This window comes from Morus notabilis, unplaced genomic scaffold (genome assembly GCF_000414095.1).
Source record: "Morus notabilis unplaced genomic scaffold, ASM41409v2 Scaffold763, whole genome shotgun sequence".
In the NCBI taxonomy this organism is placed as follows: Eukaryota; Viridiplantae; Streptophyta; class Magnoliopsida; order Rosales; family Moraceae; genus Morus; species Morus notabilis.
Genome location: NW_010360034.1, coordinates 98,800 through 120,521, shown reverse-complemented (window position 1 = coordinate 120,521; position 21,722 = coordinate 98,800). Strand labels below are relative to the sequence as shown.

Below are 21,722 nucleotides of genomic sequence, written 5' to 3'. Positions count from 1 at the left end.
ATCAAATGATAGTAACAAATGTTGAAATTTGACATATGCCTACTTGATGCCATACTTGAGTTGTCTAACAATTAGCGAGCTCTACTTAGTGGGCTCCACCATTTAAGTATTTTATTATATCGATACTAATAAGCCTTATTAAAATTAATATTATAATCTCATCCAAATTAACAGTACAGTACAGTGGTTAAAAAATCCGTTAAACCATCCAATTCAAATCAAATTAAACTAAATCGTAATTATTTTAGATTATTAAGCAGTTAGGTTGATTTTTTAATTTAATTTTTTAGGCGGTTTAATATGTGGTTTGGATTCTCCGAGCTGTCTAAACTGCTTAATAATCCGCCCAAAATATACATATATAATTTTTTTACTTTAAAAATATTTTTATTTATTTTAGTTTTTATTGGTCATAATAAATGTATGTACTTATAAAATACACCATATCATATTTTTGTTGATTTGTATTAAAATTTGAAATGGTGAACTTTTAGACATTTACTATTTTTATGTAAACTTGAATGTTATTTTTATTTTAATTGATTAACGATTTTATAATTTTTTTTAAATTAGTGAAATCTTTTTTAGTCTTAAACTCAAACCGACCACGAGTAATTTGTTTTCAATTTAATTTTTGTTAAAAATATCAAACTGCCCAAAAGAAAAAAATTATGTTTTATTTGGTTAGTGATTTCTTAAAAAAAAAAAAGTCTAAACCGACCGCAAACACCCCTAACCAAAGTCCAATATACACTAATAATTATCAACATTTTCAAGGCATGAAAATTTATCCGGGACAATTGTAGTGCATTAATAGATATTTATTTTGATTAAATTTTTATTTAATTAATAGCCCCGTTGATAAAAATTTTTAGCTCCGTCACTGGATTTACTTATAATCTATCTACTCTTAATACCTAAGTAGTGCTGAAAATTTAGGCCGGGCCAGACGGGGCGGCCCGAAGCCCGTTACTGTGGGCCCGGGGCCCGGCCCGGCCCGAATCCGTACAAGCCCGAGCCCGGCCCGGCCCTAGTGTAGGGCCAGGCTGGGCCGTAATTCCAGGCCAGCAAGAGGCCCGAGCCCGGCCCGGAGAGCCTGAATAGCCCAGTCTGAAAATAGCCCGAAATGGCCCGAAATTTTTTTTTTTTTGGGTCTTTTGGCCCAAGGCCTAGCCTGCCCAAAATTTTTTTTTTCTTTTTTGGGTCTTTTGGCCCAAGGCCAAGCCTGCCCAACGGTAATATTACCGTTAGATGGGCTGACTCACTGACGTGAGGCAGTGAGTCTAATAGCATTGGCAGAGGGCTGTAGGCTGCAGCCCTCTACCAATTGTTTTTTTTTTTTAAATTTTTTAGGACTTTTGGGCCAAGGCCAAGCCTGCCCAACGGTAATATTACCGTTGGGTGGGCTGACTCACTGCCGTGAGGCAGTGAGTCTAATAGCCTTGGCAGAGGGCTGCAGCCTGCAGCCCTCTGCCAAAATTTTTTTTTTTTTAAATTTTTTGGGACTTTTGGCCCAAGGCCAAGCCTACCCAACGGTAATATTACTGTTGGGTGGGCTGACTCACTGCCGTGAGGCAGTGAGTAATAGCCTTGGACCTTGGCAGAGGGCTGCAGGCTGCAGCCCTCTGCCAAATGTTTTTTTGCCTTGTGAATTTTTTTTTCTCCCTTTAAAATTTTTAAATCTTGTCTATAAATACTCCCTCTATCAATCCATTTTTTTCACTCTCTCTATTCTCTTCTCATTCTCTAATTTTTTCTCAACTCTCAATTCTCACTCATTAATTCTCTCAATTTTGTTATTTCATTTTTGTTTGAAAAAAAAAGTTTGTGATTCTCTAATCTCTACTCTAGTCTCTACCTCAATAGAAAATGGAACCAAATATGTATAGGTATGGTCTTGATGGTGTTGACTACTATGGAGTGGATGATCAAGACATTGAGGAAGCAACAATTCAACAAATGGAGACGGGTGACCAAGTAGGTGACATGCCACAAAATATCAATATTCAACCGAATCAACCCTCAGAAATGCCAACGGGCTCAAGTGGTTCAACATCATCAACGACAACAAAACATTCGAGACAACGTGCAGAATGTTGGAAATACTTCACTACACAAGAGAAAATTGACGCTGGAGGTAAGAAAATAAAATTAGCTACATGTATATATTGTAAAAAAGTTTTGACAGCAAATTCTATGAGTAAAACTCGACACTTGAGAGATCACGGAGTTAAATGCGCTAGACTACATCAAGCCAGGACGGAGCCTACACAAACTCAACTTCAATTAAACTCGGATGGTTCGGTAAGTACTTGGTCCTATAATCCTCAAGTTGCTAGGAAATCTTTATGTTGATTTATTTCTGCTTTAGATTTACCTATTAACCTTGGTGATAACCCACATTATGAAACGCATATTCAACGTGCATATTGTCCTCAATTTTAAAAAGTTTATAGAACTACTACTAGGAGTGATATGATTGCATACTATGAGAAAATGCGTCTTGCATTAATAGTTAAAATGGGTGCATTAAAATTTTCAATTGCATTAACCTTTGATATTTGGAGTGGTAGGGCGAATCAAGATTATTTGAGTATAGTTGCACATTATTTAGACTCTAAATGGAATATGCAAAAAAGAATTATTGGTTTTAGACTTATTGATTGTTCACATAATGCTAACAATATTGTTGAGAGACTTGTTAGTGTTATTCAAGATTTTGGTATACGAGACCGTATTATCTCTATCACCTTAGATAATGCTACAGCTAATGCAAGGGCGATATCAATGTTGGAGGGACTTATAAACTCGTACAGTGGTGGAGTTTTACTTCATCGAAGGTGTGCATGCCATATAATTAACCTTATTGTCAAATTAGGTATGCATATGGTAAGTTCTACAATTGATAATATTTGAAATGCCATTTCTTGGATTCATAATTCAAACCTCCGTATTGCTGAGTTTAAGAGGTATTGTAAAGCAGAAGGTATAAAGCTTAGAAAGTTTGGTCTTGACATGCCTGTTAGGTGGAATTCAACATATATGATGTTGAAGAGTACTTTGCCATATAAAAATATTATCACTATTTTTTTCAATACAAAAATGGGCAAAACAATGTTGCAGGAAAATGATTGATTTATTTACGAATGATTTGTGTATTTTTTGGAGGTTTTTTATGATTCTACTGTTTTATTATCTAGTATTTATTATCCTACTTCTCCATTAGTGTTGCATCAAATTTGTGAGATTACAGACTTATTTGAAACGTATAGAAATGATATGTTATTTAAACCGATAGTAGAAAAAATGGAAGTAAAGTTTAGGAAATATTGGTCTGAAATTCCTCTGTTGTATTGTTTAGCAATTATTTTGGATCCTAGAGTAAAATTATCCAGTCTTGGAAATGTTCTTTCTCATATCAGTGGCCAGTTGGATATAGATTATACTTCACAGGTTGTTAACACACGTGAGAAGTTATTTGAGATTTATGCAATTTACGAGAACAAGTTCGGTAACTTGAGAACTCAACAAACGCAACAAGATCAGCCGGCCCGCTCAAAAAATAAGTTTTGGAATTTTATATCTTCTCATCATGGTGGCTCTAGTTCATCATCAACTGCGACTCTGAGTGTCATGCCACCACCATCAACACCAACGACGACACAATATAGGGAGCTCAACAGATACCTTGAGACAGAATTCTCAGCGACAGATGGTGCTGATAATGATGACAATTTCAAAATTTTGGCATGGTAGAGGCTACAAGCTGTAAGATTTCCAATACTTTCAATATTAGCACGTGATATCTTGACTATTTCAGTATCAACGGTGTCTTCAGAATCTGCCTTTAACACAGCTGGGAGGATAATTGAAGAACGAAGGACTTCGTTGACTCCAGAAATAGTTGAGGTGCTAATATGTCTAAATTTTAATGAGGCAGTTATAAATACATAAATAAAGTCTTATTTCATTAAAATTTTACAATATTCACTATTTATATAAATTTCGTTATATTTTTTTTAATATTTTATAAATCATGCTCGGACCGGGCCGGCTTGGCCCGAAATAGCCCGGCCCTAAGGAGAGTGAGGGGGAGAGGGGGCAGCCCTCGGCCCGATCATCCAATTCGCTCCAACAGACAGGCATGGTTCTGTAGTCAAAGCAACTTCGTCACTTTCGTGTACCCATCGGACGGCAGCCCTTTCGGGGGTTCCTTAGGGACCGATTCACTCTGCGTAGATTGACTGAATGCAAAAAGCCTTCCACTGATTGGTTGATTGTCGTAGTTTGTTTGTGTAGCTTAGTAGTATGCTTAATCCGCTTAATATTTTCTAATGTAGCTTAATTAGTTTCTATCCTGCTAGGGGAAGCAACAGGAAGGCGAAGCCTAGGTGATGAGGGCAGGTCGATAGAGCTGCCCAGCAAAGGAGAACTCAATTACTAACAAGCAAGGGAGAGAGATTCACCTGACGGAACTACACTGAGACTTTGCTTGCTTACTTTCTATTGATTGCCCTTTGCTTGCTTACTTTCACACTTCCTTCAGTGAGCTACTTAAGGTAAGGGGCACTCCTAGCATAGATTACCATTCTAACCTGTCCTTGCTGGTATACCATATTCGCCAACATTGTGAAACGATCCACCTCTTCAGATCAGAAGTGTTCGTGAAAAAAGACGAAACTATCACCTTCTTTGGAATTGCGCAACTGTAGCGACTGATCCGAGGTTCGTACTGCTTGATACCAACTGTTACGGACTTTTCGAAAAGCAACCAAAATTGATAGTCCATCCTCTTAACAAGCCCACTGGACCGAGCTTCAAATACCGATCTCCTTAGCGTCTCGCAGCCTTGCAATGTGGAAGGTCCGATGTTGCCCAAAGGCGAGGCGTCGACCAAAGGCCAACAAAGGGGATTGCCCTCTCGAAAAGCAACAAGCCCACCAAGCATGCAACACACGTACACCTATGCACGCACCCACACAGGTCCGGACCACTGAAGGAATGTAACTACGCAAACTACGTAAGCCAGAGGAAAGACAACTAGCTAGGCGGAGCAGAACAAGCAAACGAATCAGCTTCCGCTGTCACTGGGTTGAAAGAAAGTAGTAAACCAGTCAGCTAGCCCGGCCCAAAATAGCCCGGCACGCCCCTCGGCCTGTCGGGCCTTAAGGCCGGGCTAGGCCTATATACAATTATTTAGGGCCGGGCTGGGCTAGCCCGAACTACCCTTTCGGGCCGCCGAGCCCGGGCCGGGCGGCCTGAATTTTCAGCTCTATACCTAAGTGAGAACCCATTTCTTTGGGGTGGGCGTTTTGGTGCCCACCTTTCGTGAGCGCTCTTTTCCTGTTTTGTTTTGTTTTTATTTTTTTAAGTTTTTTCTTTTCTTTTTCCTCACTTATCTCTTTTTATTGCATATTTTAACCTTTGATTTGTCAACGATATTTATTTTTATTTTAAGATTAGAATTGGTTATTTAGTTATTTAATTATTTAGTTATTTTTTTTTATTAGTAAGGGTAGATTAATCTTTCATTATTATGCTTATAGGGCTATATAAACCTCTCTTTATTAATTTATTAAAAAAATTAAGTTTTCTCTATAATTACAATAGAATTATAACATTACGCTTTTTTTTTCTTTTTATATTTTACATTAGGTAATTCTCAAATGATATCAAAGCGATGAGTTTTTTAGGATTGGAATTGATTACTATTCGTTTGCAGTATCGTTTGCAATTGGAGCCGGAAGTAACATTGGCACCGTAGCTTGCAATTGAAATTGGATGTCAATCGTACATATTGCAATTCTTGAGATTGAGGTTTTGTAAGTTTTTAATTTGAGTGGAGATGTGACTTTATATGAGAGCTTTTTACTGTAGTAAAAAAGTTAGATGTGATTATTTCTGAGAGCTTTTTACTGTAGCAAAACTCAAATTAGTGAAATTAACAAGACCTTAATTTTGCAATTTGGTATTGTGCGATTCCATTGAGTGGCCTAGAGATGGTATTGGCTTAGTTTGGTAGTGCTGTAGATTTTAGAAAAATTACTTTTAGATGTGCTGAAGGAAGAAGTAACTATTATAAAAATGAGCTGAGTGTTTGGTAAACTATAATTATAGTAGCTGTGCTGGTTTTAAAATTAGTGCAATAGCGTTTGATAAATTATGAGGTTGAATTGCTGTGAATAGTTAAAAATTACGACTATATTATATTATACTATAATATATATATATACTAAAGGGGAAAAAATTAAAAGAAACTCATATATAATGTTTGTCGTGACCATGGCTGACTAATTCATCGATAAAGAAGTTGTAATATTGTACTTTGGATTTAGAGGTCCTCTTCCATCTGGGAAACAAAGAATGATCAATGTGCTAGAAGGTCAAGCAGAAATCAACTCGTTTTTCCCTTAGTACAAGTAATTAGTTTGCATGATCATACTTGGTGTTGGGATTTGTTTCTCAAATTCTGTTTTGATTCGAATCGCTTTATGATTGGCATTATTTTGAGAATAGTTGGCATTATTTTGAAAATAATTGATCGGTTGATTTTGATTGAGAATGATTGGCATTATTAATATAATACATATAATTATATCAATACAATATAATATATAATATATTATAAAATAATAATTACAATATCATATTGTAATTATAATATCATATTATTAAAATAATTATAATATTATTATAATATAATATTAAATGATAAAATAATAATATTAGAGTTATTAATATAATTATGATATTATTTGTTACAATATTACTATTATATTATATTACATTACGAGTGTGAATTTTAGATTGGAAAGATTGTAAATTTTAAGTTTCATTAAGGGTATTATGGGTATTATGAAAGTTTCATTAATTGTACTATGTTGATTCTCGCACAATCTAAAAGCTAAAGTTGTCTTTAGGATGCTTCTGATTTTGGCTGTAGATTTTTAAAAAATTCAAGGAGATTTACCAAATACTAAAATCAGCTTCTGCTTGCAGAAGCTGATTTTGGGAGAGAAAAACAATACCAAACTAAGGCTTAGTTTTGTAGAGATTTTGAGAGCCCAAAATGAATTCTCTACTTAGTTAAAATTATTTTTTGTGTTTGGTAAAAGACTCAAAAAGTACTTCTTAAATAATTTGTGTGAAATTTAGACTCAAAATTAGAAGCAGCCCAAAGGTTGCTTCTGATTCTAGATTGTGCGGGAATCCCATCTCATTCAATAAAAATTTCATTAATTCCCAAACTATTCCATCCCATCTGCCTGCCTCCAAAATTTTTCTGCAACCATGAAAGAAACTATCCTCATTCTCTCATGGCCATTCTTCTCTCCCTTTCTCCCCCCATCCCCGTCTTCCCCAAAATCCCTTCTTTGCTCACTCCAAACGCTAATTCTACATTCTCCTTCATCACCACCGAACCAGAAATCAAATCAAATCACAAGCAAAGAAGAAGAGAATGGACAAGAAGAGTTCAATGGTGTCTCTGTTCTCCGACGAAGACGAATACGACTTCTTGGAAATATCATCATCATCCGAAGAAGATGATGTTTTGGGTCTGTCTCTGTCTCGGTCTCAGTCTTTCTCGCACTGGGAACTCATCAGCGCCTCAGACGCCGACGACGACTACGACTCTGAAGAGCCCAAACAAGAAAAACGACACCAAAAAGATCACCAAGATGAAGATAATGGGTTTGGATCTTCCCCTGTAAACGACCAAATTACAATCGAACCCCAAGGCCTTCATTTTCTTGATGATGGCTATGGTGATTTCGATGATGATGATGCGTATGCTTTGAACGACGAGCTTGTTCCGTGGTCGGTGAACGGGAAATTCGGGAGACAGAGAATGAGGAAGTTGGGGAAAAGGGGATTTACGAAGAAGATGTCCAATTCCAAGAGGTCGCCGTATTTGTTTGTGAGGCCTGGGGCTGTTCGCGGCAAGCATGGTCTGGGTTTCAAGCACAGTTTCTGATCGGCTTCACTTCAAGATTTGGTTAGAGTTATTGACACGGTACTTCTTAGAATGTTCATATAATATGGATTTTTAGATGTGGTGCTGTGATTGGAGCATTGAACTATGTTTAGGTTATTAGATTGGGGGGTTGGTTCGTCTGAGACCAATCTTCTTTAATTGTTTCTTGATATGTCCTTTGGAGTAGAACTATGTAAATAAATTTCTAGAGTTGCAAATATGATGATCTTTGTTTCTTTGCTTTTCTTTTTCTTTTTCTTTTTTTTTCTTTTTTGGAATTTGGGTGTCTCTTTGATTGTTGATATAATCTGTTTTCTTATATTCTTTTTAGATGTGTATGCGTTTTGATTGGGTTGTGTGAGACCAATCTTCATTTTACTGCTTGTTTATATCCTTAGAATTTTGTAAGTCTTTACATGGCAGCATATAAAACAATGATCTTCATTTTTTCATTTTTTTGTCTTTTACTTGGTTTTGATTGAGTGTGAAGAAGTATAGGAAGAATGGTATGGAGATGGGAAATGGAAGAATGGAAGAATGGAAGGCTAAAATGAAAACGGTTTTGATAGTGTTAAAAAAACTGGCGTATAGGAATAGCATACTTGTTCTTCAGTTCGATCATTATGGTAGTGATTATCCGTTATAATTCCTCTATAATCTAATCTTTGGTTCTCTTGGACTTGGGACTATTGTTATGCATGGTGCAAAACTATTTTTGTTGTAGAGGATATTGCCAAAGCCTAGTCAATGTCTCAATTTTGGTTCTTGATTTTGAATGTTGGACTTGTGTATCTCTTAAAAGAGTGTTCTTCGCTATTAGATGGGTTTTGCTCGGCTTTACCAAAAATAAGAATGTCCTGTCCTAGGCACAATAATAATCACGAAAAACTAGGCTTACCTATCTCACATAAGTACATAACTGTATAACCATATCTAACTTGTTCTCTGGAGATGCCTGTCGGGACTTCCTTCTTGATCTCTATGGTTTCCTTTTACTTGGGATTTTTCTGTTTATCTACGTTGAGTAACAATTTATGTTTGTTTTACCTCTCATTCAATGTGTTGCTCATATGTTGATATGTTTCAGGATTTATTACTTCTATGAAGTTGGCCGAGATGATCAGCATGTAGCACTGGTTGCTGCTGTTAATAGTGGGAAGGTTTGTATTCATCGTTCATGTGCATTGTAGTGTAGAAACACTAGTCAATTTTCTGCCAACATTAGATTAGGTTGACTTGTATTCTATGGTTCTTGTCAAGAACACTGGATAAACCAGTCTATAACAAGCATATATGCTAAAAGTTTTTACTAAATCCTTGTGCTAAAATGGCAAGATCCTGCCTCCTAGATCACAATCTGTCCTTTCCAAATTTAGTCTAATGTATCTAGTTGTCCCCTTGATCCGTGTGTGTAATAAAGTAATCATTTCTACTTGTTTTTTGTGAAGGCAATTATTGCCGGAGCAACTGCCCCGCAGTCCAAATGGGATGATGACGGCATGAAGCTTCGTTCTGCTGCCAACATTGATGTTTGTTTGTTTGTTCACTGAGGAGAGTGATGTTTGTAATATAATTTTTACATGTCACCCATTTATGTGTTTTTATTTCAATAGGTAAATATTATTTGGTTGATGTGGAATATCCACAATTAAAAGGATTTTTTAGACCATATAAAGGAAAAAGATACCATTTATCACAATTTCGAGTGGGTCGTCGACCATATAATGCTCTTCTATGCATGTGCCGAGAACATGACAACTGCTAAGACCATGTGGATTTATCACCATTTTGTGGAGTTCGAAAGTCTCAAAGTCAGTGTTAAGTGACAAGTAATCTAGTCAGTAATATATGCAGTTTGCCTCATTTGCTCTTTTACGTCGTTGACATGGCCTCAAGTCTCATACTCTTTGAGGTGGATCCAGATGGTATCGTTTATAAAGACAATTAACTTGAGGATAATGTAGAAGAAAATCAAAATACTAATTTTTTATTATCACAAGAAATAGATGAAGTATGAGATCAAATTGCGACAAGTTGATTACTCACTAATGCTCCTTTTAGTTGTAACTATACTGTGAATAAAGAAATGAAAAAAAATTAATTATCATAAATTTATTGTTAAAAAACTCAAAATCATAGCATTATGTTTTTTTTTTAAGTTAAACAAGTATTTTTAAATACAAAAAATAATTATCTATATTTAAGTTTCATACCATGTCTATTTTAGTCATTTTACATACTCACAGTAATTCAACATCAAAATTTACCAAATGATATTACACTGATTTTGAAACCAGCACAGCTACTATAATTACAGTTTACCAAACACTCAGCTGCTTCTTGTAACAGTTGCTTCTTCCTTCAGCACAGCTAAAAACAATTTTTCTAAAATCTACAGCACTACCAAACTAAGCCTAAGCCTTTAGGCTGCTTCTGATTTTGTCTGTAGATTCTTAAAAAATTCTTTAAAAAACACTTTTGAGGAGATTTACCAAACACTAAAATCAGTTTCTGCTACAAGTAGATGTTGATTTTGAGAGAAAAAAATTATAACAGTTACTTCTTTTTTCAACACAACTAAAAATAATTTTTCTAAAATCCGCGGCGCTACCAAACTAAGCTACCGTACCAAACTAAGCCATTGTGCGATTCCATTAGTGGCCTAGAGATTCGTGCCATTCTTTGATGTTAATTTCGTTGCTTTCATATTACTATACACGCACGGATTTCAACGATTGATTGTGTGGCATAGTAAATCGTTTCACCAAGGGTGGTTAATTGAAGATATGCACAGATTTTGACTGATTGAAGAAAATAAAAAAGGGTGGAATTTGGTGGAATACGGTTTTGGGATTATATGTTTTGTTAGGATTTTATCTATTGTTTATACGAATTTAGATGGAATTTGGAGAATTGGAATCTCGCACGGCAAGAAGAAGGGATGGAAAAGAAGAAGGAAAAAAAAAGAAAAAAAGAAAAAAAAAGAGATGTAATGTCAGTTTTATTATAATTGTAAAAAAACCCTAATTCCTTTAATAAACTAATAAAGAGGAGTTTATATACAGTATAATAATAAAAGACTAATTTATCCTTGTTAATAAAAATAAATAACCAATCATAATCCTAAAATAAAGATAAATATCGTTAATATCTCCTTACAAATTCATAATGCGACTGCAAGAAATATCAAGAGTTTGCCAATTGAAAAATAAAAAAAAAACTAAAAAACAAAAATACGACTTCATAAACAATTATGCAACTTTATACGTATGTCGATGCCGATGCCGATATCGATGCCAATGTCCAACATTGGCCAATCAAAGAAGAGAGAGAATACAAAAGAGGTGGACAATGCAACCAATCAAAGAAGAAAGGGAGAGTGTAATGCCAATACCCAATACAGGTCAATCAAAGGAATAGGAAAAATAATGCAAATATCACTACGCAATATGATAGTGCCATAGTCCAAACAAAAGCAAAAACGGAAGTGAAAAAACGATTGTACGACCACCGATTGTAAACTATTAATTAGACTCAATCAAATTATATGAACTCCAAGACGCCCGTCTCTATTTAATTTTTTCTAGTTTTGTTTTTTGTTTTTCAACTGGCAAACTCTTGATGTTTCTTGCAGTCGCATCATGAGTTTGAGAGGGGATGTTAACGATATTTATCTTTATTTTAAGGTTAGAATTAGTTATTTGGTTATTTAGTTATTTCTCTTTATTATTAAGGGTAAATTAGTCTTCTATTATTATGATTGTAGGGTTATAGAAACTCCTCTTTGTTACTTTATTAAAGGAATTATATTTTCTCTGCAATTGCAATAGAAGTTTAACATGACCCCTCTCTTTTCTTTTATTTTCTCTTTCTATTTTGCATTGAGTAATTCTCACACGATTTATATATATATTTTTAAATATGTCACATTTAAATACTTTTTTTTACGGTTATTTAAAATATTACTTTTTCTTAATTATTTTGTTAAATTAATTTACTCTTAAATGTATCCCTACGTAGCATCTTTCGCTTGTGATCCTCATAAATTTCGTTTTAGTTGTGAAACATTTCGCACAATTTTTTTTTAGTTTTTTCATCTTGTATTTTGCTTCAGCTCTTTTTTCTCACTTTTATTTTTATTTTTTTCTCTTTTTTTAAAAGATTTGTACTACTATTGTTTAAATTACTCACGGGCTCAAGTTTTTTATTAATATATATGGGTGAGATTTTAATTGTTATTACAATGTAATAAATTAAATAATTGACTAAAAAATATTATAATAATTAATAAAATTAGATTCTTATCACGTCACATTATCAATTTTTTTCGTGTGAAATTACTATAAAAATCTCCCACAAATATAAAAGAAAACATGTATTTCCCGTTTAAAAAATAGAAAGTTATTATTAGTTTTCTTTCAACGCCAAGCAAATCCATGTAGAGTAACAACAAACAATCCAATCTAATCAATGTCTTTTTTATTTCACCGATTTGAGCTTAAAATTTAAGTTTTATTACAATAAAAAATTTTTAAAATCAGTTACATTTAACTTTTTTATTACATTAAAAAGTTCTTAAAAACAATTAGATTAATTTTTTTATTACAGTAAAAATTTATCATATAAAGTCACATCTCAACTCGAAGAAGTAATATCAGCTTTGCAATTTAACGGCCATGTACAAAAAGGATATTCCCGTAATTTCATAGCAAGAAAGAACGCAATGTTGCTTAATACCGAGAGTGTACCAAACGTGTTCGCTCGAGAGCCAGCGTGTGCTTATAAATACAAAACCAAAACGCATAAAACCAACCCAAAAACCAAGAATAAAATAAATAAATAAAAACCATTTTCACCATTTTTTTTGGCGATTGCTTTCTTCTTCCTCCTCTCAGGTGCCCAGACCCTTCTCTCAATCTTCTTCTTCTTCTCCTTCTTCTCTTTTCCTTCCATGGCTTTTTAAGATTTCTCTTTGCGTTTTTGTTTTTGGATTTGTTTGATGCGTTTTTGTTTGTTGTTGTATATGGAGATATGACTGAAAATCTGACCGGATTTGTTTGTGCGTTTCAGGCTTTTTTTTTTGGTTTCTAGGTTTTTCGGTTTTTAGATTTGTTTGATCTTTCAATGTTGATATTGAATTTCTGAACGCGAATTTGGCTTATCTATGCGCTTTGTTGTTGGTGTTCGGAAGTTTGTGAAGAAGATAAGGAATTTGGAGATGTTGCGTTTGTAATTCGTGGTGCGTTTCATGATTTATGTGATGGGTTTTGATTTGTTTTCCGCTGTGAATTGTATTGTAATTTGAATAATTTGTAGGAAAAGGAATCTGTGTATGTTTTATTTTATTTTATTTTTTGGGCCTTAGAGAACGAGAAAAAAAAAAAAGAAGCTAAAATTGATCATCAGTTAACGTACTATTTGCTTTGTCAGATTGAGATTCTTGTCTTACCCCATTAAAGTAGAGCCTTAGCAACGAACACAGAGGAACTTTGAAATCTGTTTTTCCTTTTTTTTTTTTTTTTTTGAAATTGGTTTCTGAATTTAAAACTGGATTTTATGAACGGATTTTTGTTGGTGAATCCGCTAATCTTGACATTATGAATTTTGAGTGAAAATTGATGCATGAATTTTGATCATTGCTAGGAACAGATGGTTAGGGGAGGGAAGGTCAGCTCCAAGCGTAAATTTAGGAAATGGGATAGGTATAATGATAAAGCTTCTGATGATTCAGACGAAGATTATGTAGTCTCTGATGAAGAGAATGAGGTCTCTGATTACTCGGACGAGGATTATTGTTCTTCTGTAGATGGACATGCATCAGAAGAGAGTTTTGGTAGTTTTGTTGAGGAAGAGGAAGAGGAGGAGGAGGAGGAGGGGACAAGGAAAAGGGTGAAGAAGGTCGGTAGATCAAAACCCAAAAAGCGCGCGAGAAGGTTTATTGTGGAAGAAGAGGATGAGGATGAGCAGGAGGAGGAGGAAGAAGTGGGGGATGAGGATCGGGATGAAGATGAAGAAATGAATGAGGTCAAGACGACAGCTAGATCAAAAGTGCAGAGCGGTTTTTCAAGACCACAAAAGAATGGGGTTAAACCATCACAAAAGAGAAGAGTAACGTACAAAGAAGACGAAGTTGATGATGATGATGATGAGCTCACGCCAAATAATGATGAAGAAGATGAAGAAATGAATGAGGTCAAGACGACAGCTAGATCAAAAGTGCAAAGGGCTTTTTCAAGACCACAAAAGAATGGGGTTAAACCATCACAAAAGAGAAGAGTAACGTACAAAGAAGACGAAGTTGATGATGATGATGATGATGATGAGTTCACGCCAAATAATGGTGAAGAAGATGAAGAAGATGATGTTGAAGATGGAGAAATGAATGAGGTCAAGACGACAGCTAGATCAAAAGGGCAGATGGGTTTTTCAAGACCACAAAAGAATGGGGTTAAACCATCACAAAAGAGAAGAATCATGTTCAAAGAAGACGAAGTTGATGATGATGATGATGAGTTCACGCCAAATAATGATGAAGAAGGTGAAGAAGATGAGGTTGAAGATGAAGAAATGAATGAAGTCAAGACGACAGCTAGATCAAAAGTGCAGAGGGGTTTTTCAAGACCACAAAAGAATGGGGTTAAACCATCACAAAAGAGAAGAATCACGTTCAAAGAAGACGAAGTTGATGATGATGATGATGAGTTCACGCCAAATAATGATGAAGAAGATGAGGTTGAAGATGAAGAAATGAATGAGGTCAAGACGACAGCTAGATCAAAAGTGCAGAGGGGTTTTTCAAGACCACAAAAGAATGGGGTTAAACCATCACAAAAGAGAAGAGTCACGTACAAAGAAGACGAAGTTGATGATGATGACGATGAGTTCACGCCAAATAATGATGAAGATGAAGAAGATGAGGTTGAAGATGAAGAAATGAATGAGGTGAAGATGACAGCTAGATCAAAAGTGCAGATGGGTTTTTCAAGACCACAAAAGAATGGGGTTAAACCATCACAAAAGAGAAGAATCACGTTCAAAGAAGACGAAGTTGATGATGATGATGATGAGTTCACGCCAAATAATGATGAAGAAGATGAGGTTGAAGATGAAGAAATGAATGAAGTCAAGACGACAGCTAGATCAAAAGTGCAGAGGGGTTTTTCAAGACCACAAAAGAATGGGGTTAAACCATCACAAAAGAGAAGAGTCACATACAAAGAAGACGAAGTTGATGGTGATGATGATGAGTTCACGCCAAACAATGATGAAGAAGATGAGGTTGAAGATGAAGAAATGAATGAGGTCAAGACGACAGCTAGATCAAAAGTGCAGAGGGGTTTTTCAAGACCACAAAAGAATGGGGTTAAACCATCACAAAAGAGAAGAGTCACGTACAAAGAAGACGGAGTTGATGATGAGGATGATGATGAGTTCACGCCAAATAATGATGAAGAAGATGAGGAATTCACACCAGATGATGATGATTGTTCGGATGAAGAAGAATCAAGGGCGAAAAAGAAGAAAAACAATGCGAAAGCAGGCAAGCGGGTTTTGCAGAAAAAGGGTCCTGCAGGAGGCCGTAAAAGGAGAAGGAAATCTATGGCTTCAAAGAAGCCTTTAAGAAAGACACGTGGATTCAGAAGGAAAGTAAGGTCTGATGGTGATGATGATGGTGATTTCATGGATAATGGCTTGGCTTTGAGAGACAAAGGTGAGATGAGAAGGGCTTGGAAAAGGAGGCTGTATACTGTGCCCTCAGATTCAGATTTTGCCTCGGCTGGATCTTCTGAGTACAAGTACACCATATCCGAGGAAGAGAGAGAGCAAGTGAGAGAAGCTAGGGAGTACTGTGGAAAGTTGAAAACTAATTTGAGAAGTTCATCAGCGTCTAATAAAATTCAGGAGGATGTGGTTTTGCAGCCAGGAAGAAAACCTACGGGGAGGAAGGGTAAGGAGAAGGTAGAGGAGGTAAAAGCTGAGGTTGTAAGGCAGGTCTGCGGGATTTGTCTTTCTGAGGAAGATAAAAGAAAAGTGAGGGGAACACTGAATTGCTGCACTCATTATTTCTGTTTTCCCTGCATCATGGAATGGGCAAAAGTGGAATCACGTTGTCCTCTGTGCAAGCAGAGGTTTAACACAATTAGTAAAACTGCAAGAAATACAGCAGGAATTGATTTGAGGGAGATGGCGATACAAGTCCCTGAGCGTGATCAGGTATGAATCAATTCCATGCCATGTTCAGTTTAACATCACCTTCGTTTTGTGTTGTGGGTTTAGCATTATCTAATTCAAAATATGTTTTAAAATGAGTTTATTTTTGCATACAGGTATATCAGCCATCAGAGGAAGAACTCAGGAGCTATATTGATCCTTATGAGAACGTGATTTGTACAGAATGCCATGAAGGTGGGGATGATGGCCTCATGTTACTATGCGATCTTTGTGATTCGCCCGCGCACACCTATTGTGTTGGCCTTGGGCGAGAAGTACCTGAAGGTAATTGGTATTGTGACGGTTGTAGACCTGTTGCTACTGGATCCTCAAGTTCCCCTGCTCAGACTCGTTTGTCTGACCAGAGAACAACAAGCAGCACCGTGTCTGATAGAGCATCAACCGTCACTAACTATTTCATTGAAGGTTTAGACCTTAATTCAGTTTATTCACAAGGATTTGGGAGTCTTTCATCTCCGAGGTATCATTTTGGAGGTTTTCAAGTGACCTCACCATTACCTGGAGCCGGGGCACCAACACTATTCGGGAGAAGGTTAATACACCGCCATATCCAACAGCTCCTTTCTGTAAATAGAATGGGTCATATGGCTGACAGACATGAGGGAAACTCAGGTGCTAATTTGATTAGTGATCTGAATTCTCCACTTGATCAGGGGAGGGAAACACCACGTCAACGTGCAAGTACACAAGAAATGGGAGTAGTTCATGCTTTCTTTCGGGAAAGATTACGTGAAAATCTCTCAACACCAGTGCAAGATACCGATTTGTTTTCTCCAAGAATAAGCCAAGTGAGAAGGCAAATGGGGGGGCAGGATCCGCTTACTGCCTCTGCTGGTGGACCTTCCAATGGTTCACTATGGCCTGGACTTGTAGAGAGGAGTTCACCATTGAATTTTGAGCAGCAGTTGTGTCAGTGCAACGGTGGACCAAACAATGGCCGTGACAGGGGTGAGACTGATTTACACACTGCAAAGGAAGAACTGCATTCGATGATCAAACTCCATTTGAAGAACTTGTTGCGAGACAGTAATTTAGGTATGTAAATTTGCATTGTTGTTAGAAACATCCTATTGGTGTTCATGGCTTTTCTTGTTAGATTGCGCCATGTAGTTTTTTAACCAATTCTCAGTATGGAATGTGGCATGCTCAACTGTTCTTGGTTCGTTTTGTTTCAGCCCAAAGTACATTGATGGACATTGCTAGGAGCTCAACGCACACAATTTTAGCAGCATGCGAGCTTGAGCACAAAAGCAACGAGGTTGTGGCAGTGCCCGTGCCCCCACCACCCATCTGCGGCCACATTGAATTACTGGGGGGTAGCAAAGCAAGTCTAATGAGAGGCCGCTGCTCGTCGTGTTTCGATTCTTTTGTAGGGGAGGTAGTGAAGAAGATCCTGGACACAAAATTGTCAGAACGATGGTTGAGTTTAGGTCTTTAGGAATTGATGCATAAGGTGTCTTATTTGGACACCTCTTTTTGTTAGGGTTTTAGACAAGAATTTCATTAACTTGTTTATAGAAGTGGTTCCACTGACATTGGATACTGAAGTCTCTGTTCTTATTTGATCAAGGTACCATAATTGTTTAGATAGCAGAATTCATATAAGTTTTCTTTTAACTCCTTGAATCTAATAACCATCTTTCTCTTCCAGCCTGCCTTGTCATTTACATATTTCTTTATTCAAGTGAATTATTTGATGCCCAAATCAGAGATGTTGCCCTCTAGATTTTTCCCCAAACTTTTTTAGAAGTTGTTGTTTCTTTGGAGAATTTCTAGTATATGTGGTATTAAAAAATGACCGTGATATAACACAGAATTTGTTTAGTGCTGCCTGAATTTGGCGTATACGTTCTTATCATATAAGCTGAGACAAAAGTTGATTAATGATCACTTAAAATTTAGTTTAAGATGGCGTATTAAGACCGAAATTTTTATAATTTGTCGCCAAACCAGGTCAATAACTGTATTATTGATGAACAAAAACGCCACGAGAAAACCTTTAACAAGCAAGAACATTTACGCACCCCTTAGTTTAACCAAATTTGGCCTAATCACACAATAATTGAGTCCTGGAATGTTTTGCCCAAATAGGTTGCTTCTGTTTTTGCGAATTAACCTCTGCACAATCCATAAACAGCCCAAGATATTTTCACAGACAAAATATGATAACATCTGAAATATGTAAATGCAGATACGTCTACGTTGAGGAATTATTTTTCTTCTTTTTTACTAAATAATGAACTGAAATAACACATGATACGGTAGTGTTATGTTCACGCCTAGAAACTAAAGTTCACATGCCACATAAATTACACTCATCCCTAGAACTTATTCCACACTCTTGTGTTTTACACACATTGGCATACACGCTACAAGCAGATCATAGACTGTAGCACACTTGGCTGTGAAGTTCCATACTTCCAGTCCAGTACTACTGGATCAGCCGTTACGAACTTCCTAACCCGTCGCTAAGAATGGTGGACAACAACAGCCCGTGAACAAATTCACATCTTTTTGTCTTCTCTTCCTTATCCTTGACTGAGAGAGGAGGTGACAGGACATGTCTGTATCCAAAGAAAAACCCAGTTGTCAGACCACACTCTTATAGTTATTATCACAAGTATTACTTTCTAGCAAAGCAGTCCCAGGAAATTTGGACAAACCAGAAATTTTATGAATTTTGATGTTAAAACAATTAATGGTTGTCAATAGGAACTAACCAATTAATAGTTGTTTCTTCACAGCATTAATATGCCCTCAACATATTGTAGATTTAGAACTGCAAAGTCTTTTATCTGATTTTGGTGAGAACGTTTTACAAAATATCCTGAGGGCTGACGTAGGGCTTTTTTTTTTTTTTAACGTCTCCAAGTCAAAAGTAACAAAGGGGAAATAACAGCATTTTCCTGCCTTATTTTTCCTCAACTATAAATCAGAGAAGCTGCTTATGAGATCCATAATCAACATCGAGTCCACTAAATACATATTAGGAAACCATACTAGGAATATATATATATATAGAAGAATAGGTAACGACATACCGCTCTGATACATTCTCAGCCGAGCTTTTCTTGGTAGTGCTTGTTTCCGTTGAAAAGGGAGGCTGGACACCAACAAAATCATCAGCCATGGGCAAGATAAATGATGATAACAATGGATCGGCTGCAACATTGGATGAGGACACTATACAAGATGAACCCCCAAAAAGGGATTGCAAATTTCCTTCCCTAAGTTCTTTCCTTAACAAAGATAGTGTTGTTGAATGAGAACCACCTTTTCGCGACTTCCTTTTGCGCTGCATGTAAGTATCGGTTAAGGAATTCACAGTACTAAGTCAATTAATTGCATGAGCACCCTTTAGTACAAAAATAGTACTTCCATAGTTACCGAAGGCCAAATGGAAAGCTGTTGATCTGTACACTGACTAAAAGGCACAAGAAAAAGGTTTTCAGAAGGTTTCTGATACTTTCAAAGCAAAGTCTTCTTTCAAGAAAAGTTCACTAATTTTCACAGATGAACTACGTAAGATTACTTTTCAAAGTCTCCTACTAGTAGATTAGTTAGTAGATATGCTAAATACGACATAAGAGAGTGGAGATTACAAATATATAAAGTAAAGAGGAGGCTACGATGAGAAATAAAATAATATTTCCTGCCTTCAAAAAGCGTCATATTAAAAAATCTTCTTGTTCACAAATTTTGCAAACTATACACGATAATCCAGTTTTGCATACTTTTCTAATTACATAAAACTTGTCATCAAGAAAATGGCAGTCGATTTTCTACCGAAAATTAAGGTACATAAGTAGTAAAAGCTTCATTTGGCACAAAAATATAACAAAATTTTCAGTAATGGAAAGGAAGTCAGAAGGATATCTTGAAAATGTTGCCATGTTGTAGAGTTATGTGCGCTACCATATCTACCCCCACCCTCATTGCACAAACCGGACATACCTGCAGGTAAACATCATGACATTGAGTATCACTAAGTTCCAACTAGCACAAACTAAACAAAAGGAAATGAAACGAAAAAAAAAAAAGATATAAAATATGAGAACAAAAGCACGAGTTACTAGCTCAATAAAAGTAGCATCTACATTTCAACTAAGTCAAGCTACGCTTTTGTTATCGTTGTTTCACAACTCGAATGAAAAAGATCAAAACTTTTTTTTTTCATAGGCATCCTCACAGACCTAGAAAAGATACATAATACAAAAGAATCCTTATAATAACCTTATGTCAGAACCCAAAAGAATGTTTATTTGCTCAACAGACTACTAACGAACATAAACAATGGTCGTACCCCATTCTTTGCCTCAACTGGATGCTCTTCATCAATATGGCAGCACAATCCAACAATATCAAAATATTCCGAGCAGAACGGGCATGGAAACTCCTCCCTTATATCGTCATCCCCATCTATTTCTTCAAACCCCATAAACATATCTGCATTCGTTAATTCATCTCAGTAAGTGGAAACTAGCAAAATCATATTCATATTCAAAATCTCAACTAAATCTAAAAAACTTAAGACACCAAAGGAAATAGCAGAACAAATCGTTCAAAAAATATCAGATTCTATCTTATGGAACACAAAAATTCCAAAAAAAAATAAATAAATGAACACCGAAAAGGAAACAACTTCAGTTCAGTATCGAGCTTTAATTTGCGGAATCAAAAGCTGGATATATAAGAGATTGAATCTTGATTTTCAGTAATTAAGTTGAATAAAGCTAAACGAATTAAAAAAGGAAAGAGAACTTGTTTAATCCAAAAGCTCGCATTAGCCTGAGTAAGCGAGCTGTAATATACTACACAAAATGAATCGCATCAAAGACCAACTATTTATTTTCTCAGCTACCAAACAAACAAACAACCATCACGAAAAAGGGAATTAAAGAAGCCAATTGAGCTGACCAGATCGCGATTGAAGAGCCGATTGATAACGCTTAGATGCGGAAGAGAGACGAGCGCTCCAGGAATCACCGTCCATAACTAATTCTTCGAAATGCGAAGACCGAATTGGGGGGAGATTTCTCCGAGGGCGATTCACCAGATTCCGACAATCTCAGATTCCGAAAACCCTAACGACAATTTGGGGATGAAGTGCAGAACGCGAAGGGAAGGAGGGAGAAGAATTGGGGCCTAGGGTTTGAGCTGGAAGGGGGCTTAGCTAGATGACGAGGAAGACGATGATGATAATGGCGAATTACACCCAACAAAAGCAGAGAAAATTTTAATAATAAATCTTCTCTCTGTATAAATATATGAATAAATAAATTGCAGAAATAATAATTATTTTATTTTTCTTTGGGAATTTTGTTGGGACCCGGAATGCAGGGTGAATATCATAAGCGTCCAAGATGAACAGTAAAGACACAAACAGCTTGTTAAGACGAGCACATGTTGTATGATTAACATCATTTTGGTAAATTACACCCTTTTTCTTCTTTTTTTGTTTTGCTAATCAGGTAAATTATAGTTAAATACGCTATTATGGTTAATTTAAGTTTTC

At 36.0% G+C, this 21,722-nt stretch overlaps 2 protein-coding genes across 2 annotated transcripts; one reads left to right on the top strand and one right to left on the bottom strand.

Annotated features, from left to right (window-relative positions):
• Positions 1–12,837: 12,837 nt before the first annotated feature.
• On the top strand, positions 12,838–17,740 carry LOC21389660 (trichohyalin). The gene is made up of 4 exons (XM_010095714.2): positions 12,838–12,870; positions 13,625–16,189; positions 16,303–17,242; positions 17,383–17,740. The coding sequence occupies exons 2-4, from the start codon at positions 13,625–13,627 to the stop codon at positions 17,643–17,645; spliced, it is 3,768 nt and encodes a 1,255-aa protein (XP_010094016.1). The 5' UTR covers positions 12,838–12,870; the 3' UTR covers positions 17,646–17,740.
• A 669-nt stretch (positions 17,741–18,409) lies between these two features.
• On the bottom strand, positions 18,410–21,467 carry LOC21389659 (protein DEHYDRATION-INDUCED 19 homolog 3). The gene is made up of 5 exons (XM_024164052.1): positions 21,125–21,467; positions 20,511–20,653; positions 20,084–20,161; positions 19,249–19,508; positions 18,410–18,771 (listed from the first exon to the last, which is right to left on the bottom strand). Exons 1-5 carry the CDS (start codon positions 21,198–21,200, stop codon positions 18,654–18,656), a joined length of 675 nt encoding a protein of 224 aa, XP_024019820.1. The 5' UTR covers positions 21,201–21,467; the 3' UTR covers positions 18,410–18,653.
• Positions 21,468–21,722: the final 255 nt, after the last annotated feature.

Bases quoted from the DNA above. Each gene is read 5' to 3' on its own strand.
- LOC21389660 (XM_010095714.2), top strand. From the start codon at position 13,625: ATGGTTAGGGGAGGGAAGGTCAGCTCCAAGCGTAAATTTAGGAAATGG. The intron at 16,190-16,302 runs GTATGAATCAAT...TTTTGCATACAG, and splicing joins AAGTCCCTGAGCGTGATCAG to GTATATCAGCCATCAGAGGA. The intron at 17,243-17,382 runs GTATGTAAATTT...GTTTTGTTTCAG, and splicing joins GTTGCGAGACAGTAATTTAG to CCCAAAGTACATTGATGGAC.
- LOC21389659 (XM_024164052.1), bottom strand. From the start codon at position 21,200: ATGGACGGTGATTCCTGGAGCGCTCGTCTCTCTTCCGCATCTAAGCGT. The intron at 20,162-20,510 runs GTACGACCATTG...GTTTACCTGCAG, and splicing joins CAGTTGAGGCAAAGAATGGG to GTATGTCCGGTTTGTGCAAT. The intron at 18,772-19,248 runs GTATGTCGTTAC...CTTTGGATACAG, and splicing joins GCTGAGAATGTATCAGAGCG to ACATGTCCTGTCACCTCCTC.